Source organism: Hevea brasiliensis, chromosome 3 (genome assembly GCF_030052815.1).
Source record: "Hevea brasiliensis isolate MT/VB/25A 57/8 chromosome 3, ASM3005281v1, whole genome shotgun sequence".
Classification (NCBI taxonomy): domain Eukaryota; kingdom Viridiplantae; phylum Streptophyta; class Magnoliopsida; order Malpighiales; family Euphorbiaceae; genus Hevea; species Hevea brasiliensis.
Genome location: NC_079495.1, coordinates 86,551,008 through 86,557,351, shown reverse-complemented (window position 1 = coordinate 86,557,351; position 6,344 = coordinate 86,551,008). Strand labels below are relative to the sequence as shown.

Genomic DNA, 6,344 nt, shown 5'->3' with positions numbered 1-6,344 from the left:
CCAAAGGCCAAAGATAAAATCTCCTCCGATGTTTAAAAAAGATAAAAAAAAAACCGTCACCTTATCACTCCCGTGATTCTCATTGGCTGGTGTATGTGTGGACCCATAAACAAGGAATTACAAAGAACTATATATGTACTCTCTCTCTCTCTCTGAAATATATGGTCCTATCTTTATAAGTTGACACTAATTTTTAATATTTTTAGTGTATATAATAATTAATCTTTTAATATTCTATCTTTTGATTGAGAAATTATATAATAAATCTGTAATTTCATGTAGTATAGCCTACATGAAATGGTAATCCAATTAACATTAAATACATATATGTAAATAAGCCCCACAGAAATTTAATCATCATGCAATTTTTTTTTTCAGTTGATTTTAATAACCATAATTGCTTATGTGTTAATTTTTCAGTGACTTAACATTACATGTAACTTACATGGTATTATTGTTCCACTATAAAATTACTCCGATCGATGAAGGTTATGTATCAATGAGTTAGATTCGATTTAAAATTTCTCAACACTAAAATAATCGAAATTTATTAGAAAAACATAGCTGATTTCATTTGATTCAGTTCATCAATTCAAAATCTTTCAAAAACAGAAATTCATCATTTAAATCCACAATTCAAGGGAAAATAATCACATTTTAAAAAAGATCCCATTGACAATGGCATTTTTTACAATAAAAATAAGCATTTTAAAATCTTCCAGAAGCAATATAAATTGACAGAACACTGGGAAAGAATTCATCATTGATGATTTGAAGCATTTATATTTTAATTTTGATGAAAATTTAAAAAAATAAAATAAAGAACAAAAGCGAGACCTTTGAGACTTCCATAAATCATAAACTCTTCAATAATCAATTCATGATTTTGCAATTATGAACCACATAATTGTTAAATGAGAGAAAGAGGGACTTCAAACAACTGCAATTGCTTGATTTATTAGAAAAGGGAGGCAAGAAATTGAACATCAACGAACGTCTCCAATTCTGATTTGCAGGGCTATGTGGCTATCCCTTTCAATTTGATTTTGATGGTGAACTAGGCAAGAGCCAATTGATACCTACCAAAATATCCTTTTGAGTCTCCAATTTGTCTGGGTGAGTACAGAGAGCCGAATCCAATTTTCAAATTACGGTGGTTCGGTTCGATGTTTTAGTTTAGACTAAACAATGGTCACCCCGACTGGTAATGCTTGAAATTAGGAATTTGAAGAACTCTGCTAGACATCTTTGGCTTTCATTGTTTTTACAGTTCCATGTTGCCATAGATTGACATTGACTTGCAGACATGTAAAAGAAATAAAGAGAAGTAGAAGAAATGCATAATTCAAACTAAGATCGACTTTTATTAAACACAGCTGCCAAATGAACATCTAGTTGAACAATATTTTTAATCCTCCCTTCATTGTTGAGAAGACCAGTCTCAGACAGGATTCATAAATGAGAACGAAAACAAGATTTCTTAACATCCAAATCATATTTAAACTGGGCAAACAATTGACTCGAGCCGCAACAATGAAATCTGAAGGGGAAAACAAAATTAACTTGAGAGTTTTAAGTCGACAGCCATTCTTTACGAATATCAAATGTGTAGTTGATCTCCAAATAGCACTTGTTGTCATCATCAACAAACTGAAAAGCAAGAAAGAACATGAAAAAGAGAAAGAATATATATATATATATATATATATATATATATATATATATATATATATATATATATATATATATATAGCGGCTGCACAAATGGAAGCCAAACATGCTTGATGGCTCTAATAGTTACAATAAAAAAAAAAAGATGGCCCACGAGATTGAAATTCACGTCTACAATTTATGGTGAACATGAACATAAATTACTCATTTGTTAACTTAGATTCATGCAGTAAGAGGGGAACAAAGCTAGCCTCACTCATTGCTCAGAAACTATCTGTAAATGTTCATTTTTAAAAGGTCTAGAAACCATTCAATACTTTCATCGTTTTCAAAGTTTTTGAAATCAGATCACCAAAATGCTATATCATATGAATCAGCAGAGCACATGAAACACAATAAATGCAAAAAATGCCTAATAAATGCAAAAAATGCCTTTCTTACGAGCTTCAAATATAGTATCTGGCATTTATATCATTTCAAATGTAACTATTATTATGTGGAGGGGAAAGCTGGTTAAGCTTGTATCTTACATTATACTTTTGAAACTTGGTATAACATGGAAAAACATAAGACTGGCAGAACTTACCTTACTTCTAGCTGAGTATGATCCTCTAGCAAACATACCAGATGGAGTAGTTTCCTCAGGCATCTCATGTGTGTAAGGTTCTGCCTGAGGACTGAAGGTTCCCAGCATCTCCTTCGCACTATCCACTGTCAGGCAGAATTATGCAAGGTGAATTTGTTGTTTCATGAATTGAAAAAGATAAAGAGGGGGAAGGACAAGGTGATGGGGGGAGAAGATTACCCTTCACACCAGTTTTCCAAACTGTGTTAGTGTACTTGAGACCAGAAACAATGTTATTCCCAACCAGAAAAGTAAACTGCAGGCTATAGCGGCTGCCTTCTTTTAAGGTGAACCATGTGCCTTTAAGATTTCCATCCTCAGGAATAGAAAGAACAATATCAGATCTACCAGGGGATTTGATTGCAAGGCTCAGGATCTTAACTTCTGGGTCTAGAGTTTCTACATAATTATAGTTAAAAAAAAAAATCAGAGATAAATTTGATCTGTGCTATTCATAGAATCATACTTGCATAATTCCAAAAAGGTAAAACATGAAATATTGCTTAAAATATATGAAAATTCAAAATTCAATTGATGAAATGTACATGGAAAAAGGAAGATAATAAAATTACCCCATTTTCTATAACTTGAAGCTTAAAGAACATTCCATAAATAGACAAAATTGCCATAAATTGTGGAGAAAGAAATCATCTTTGGCAATTACCTATAAATTATCTACTGAAAGAAATCATCTTTGGCAATTACCTATAAATTATCTACTGACTTAGGATATAAAATCAACCTGTCTTAATATCTAAGCTTTCACCAACATGAATTTTGCTTTCTCAAAAAGTAATAAGCAGAGACTTCGTAAATCCAAGAAAGGCTTAATAAGAGACATCATGAACACAAATTGCCAGGATCATAGAAAAATCCACATTGCCACATATGCAATTTAGAAAAGAACAAGGTAGAGATTTAACACACTCACTCTCAATGTGAGCTCTCGTTTGCGATCAATTACGGGGGCCAAAAAATCTAAGCAAATAAACAAATGTTTCATTCTTTTCCTTCAATTCTGAAGCAACAATAGGAAGTCTATAGGTGAAAAAGCTCAAGCGGGTTTATGTGATTACCTCCAACAGAATTAAAATCCACACTTCCAAGAAGCTGTTCCTTCCACCTCCTCAAGCTCTCATCATCCTACAGTCTCAAACACCACAAAAACAATAAACAAGATTAAACATAAATGAAGTTAGAAAAGATGGAACTTAAACATAAATGAGACAAGAATGAAAGTGAAAAATCAGACCAACCTTATCTTTTTCAAGTTGTTCTTTGAGAGTATATTGAGGACCCAACTCAATCTTCCTCTCTTCATCCTCTTCTTCTTCTTCCTCGGTTGCACAAATAGAGCTCTCACTTGCATGTCTACTGATTCCACCGCTTTTAGGTGCATCATGATGATGTTCTTCTTCTTCACCGGGAGATGTTTTTCCTATTGTTTTTGTCTCTGAAACCTCCTCGTTGCTTTGCTCATCAAAACCCATGATTTTGATACTTGAAGCCGCACCAATCGCCAAAGACATCAACAGCCCATAAAAATTAACAGAAACAAAAACAGCAGCACTGTATCTCACTCACAATATGTGACAATACAAGTGGGGAAAAAGAGAAATAGAACTCAAAAGCAAAAGAAAACAAAGAGAATCTAAAACCCCCCAAAACCAACAATATGAGATAAAGCCCAATAATATTAAAAGAGGATAGAGGGAGTCAAAGAATCTTAGAAAGTTGAATAGAAGACAAAAACCAAGAAAACCCACAAAGGATAACCATTCAAACAAGAAAAGACAGTAAGAAAAAGGACAGAAACAAAGATGGAAGAAGAGGGAGGGAGAGAAGAAACGGCTTAATTGGCATTGGAAAGTTCAAACAGAGAAAAAGGAAGAGGAAATGGTCATGTGGTGATTCGAATTACATGTATCGTCCACAATGTATGCGAGGAGAGATGGGATGATCGTGAAGGCCACTCCCGCACTAGGATCTCCAAAGACCACGATTCGAGGAGGGTTTTTTCAATTAGTGCACATTTTCATCAGAGACAGACACGTATAACGAGAGAGATTATTAGACAGCCTAGTTTTGAGTGGCGGATTTGGTACCCTTTGACCCTTTCTCATGGTTGTTATAATTGGAAAAAAGAAAAAGCTGCGTAGGATTCATGTGGCTATGAGCCTTCGTGCATAGTGGGCAAATTAGCTAGAGGGAGTAAGTGAAAAAAATAAATAAATAAATAAAAGGAGGTGACTTTATAAGTTATTTATTAAAAAGTGGTAGAAATTGCTAAGTTAGCAGAGAGAGAGAGAGAGTTTAAATATTAAAGAAGGCTAAAAAAATTTTTGAGGATTAAAATGAAAAAAAAAATAATTAAAAATAAATTTATCAGCAAGATACTATTTAGGGTAATGACCAATTGTCACCTTGACACAGAAATATTCTCTCGTGAATTGATATATAAAAAGTGAATTGATATGTAAAAAGTGAATAAAAAAGTGGACGGACTAATATGTAAAAAGTAAAAAGAAATAGAATGAAATGAAAAAAATTAACATAGGACCCTACCTAGGAAGAGCCATGCTAGTGGTGCTACCCATGAAAAAATATAGAGATAATTTTAAAAATATTAAAAATATAATAAGTTAAAAGTATAATAAGTTTAAAAATATATAGAGATAATTTTATTTTATTGTGTAATATATTTTTTGATAAGAGTAATTTATAAATTTATAGATAATATATTATATATTTTTTAATAAAAATAATATAATATTTTTAGAGTATTTAAAATAAACAAGAGATAAATTCATATTATTATAAAAATTTAATTATGTAGTATAATTCTCAATGTATTGTTAGATTTAGGAAATAGGATAAAATTTATATATGTATTATTTTTTTTATGTGTAATTTAGTAATGTGGTAAAAAGTTTAGGGTTAGTGAAAATGTGAAAAAAAAAATTATTAGTGAAAATAATATATTATGCTGTAAAATTAAAATTAAGAAAAAATAATTAAAAGTCTAATAAGTTTTATATATATTATATTTAAATTTTAAATTTTTATTATTAATATTATTAATTTATTATATTTTTATATAATTATTTTTATATAATTTTATTGTCGAAGTTGTCATGTAAGGCAGACAATAGTCACAGAAGAATAGCCCCACTTCTTTATGATTCAATGTTCAATCCCTTAAAAGCCAATAAAGACCATAAAGTTCACTCAACTTAATGATCTGATGAAATTTGGCCCCAACAAACAAGCATAGGTCGGTGAAAAATAAAAGGAATCCAGATGCGATTATTAGTTGTGTCCACCTCCACACACGCAAAATGAACCTGGATGGGCGTATAGAACGAGGGTTGCTACCTAGTGTAGCCCTTACTGCCACGTGACACTGTAGTATCCTGCTTATAGGAGTGGAAGCATGGTGATTAGCTCATTGGAGCATTGAATTTCAAAAATTTTCTTCTAGGGTTTCATGCATAATGCCACATCTCTTATGTGCTTAATTAATTTTAATGCTCAATTGCATATTAAAACACTTTTAATATGTATTAAGATCTATGTTTGTCATTCAAGATTGTGAATTAACAAATTAATTCATTTAAACCCTAGTTTAAAAGAGAAGTTTGAGCACTAACCTCTTTGATGTACTATGGTTGTAATTGGCACCTTTAGGAAGCACCTAGTACCCCAAGTATTGTCCCTCTAGCTTGTCCACACCAAGATCACCAATGGGCAACCCCCAACTTTGCTTCTCAAGCCTTACCAACCAATTATAATTTAGATTTTTGCCTTTAGAGAGGTTATATGTGTGTATAGGACACTAGAAATAATTTCTAGCAATTTTAATTCAAAAGAATTTGGGTTATTCTCTTTGAATTGATGAGAAAACAAAAAGAGGAGAGGGAGAGAAATGGTGACGCCACCTTTGAGAGGCTAAAGAGAATGTTATTTGTTTCTTCTTTTCTTTTTCCTTTTAGGTCAACCAATCACTTAAACCCTTTGCCACATGTCACCACCATATTGCATCTTATTT

General features: G+C 31.9%; 1 protein-coding gene across 1 annotated transcript; it reads right to left on the bottom strand.

Annotated features, from left to right (window-relative positions):
* Nucleotides 1–1,341: 1,341 nt before the first annotated feature.
* On the bottom strand, nucleotides 1,342–4,504 carry LOC110642082 (rho GDP-dissociation inhibitor 1). The gene is made up of 5 exons (XM_021794059.2): nucleotides 3,553–4,504; nucleotides 3,373–3,439; nucleotides 2,477–2,695; nucleotides 2,258–2,382; nucleotides 1,342–1,650 (listed from the first exon to the last, which is right to left on the bottom strand). The coding sequence occupies exons 1-5, from the start codon at nucleotides 3,823–3,825 to the stop codon at nucleotides 1,573–1,575; spliced, it is 762 nt and encodes a 253-aa protein (XP_021649751.1). The 5' UTR covers nucleotides 3,826–4,504; the 3' UTR covers nucleotides 1,342–1,572.
* Nucleotides 4,505–6,344: the final 1,840 nt, after the last annotated feature.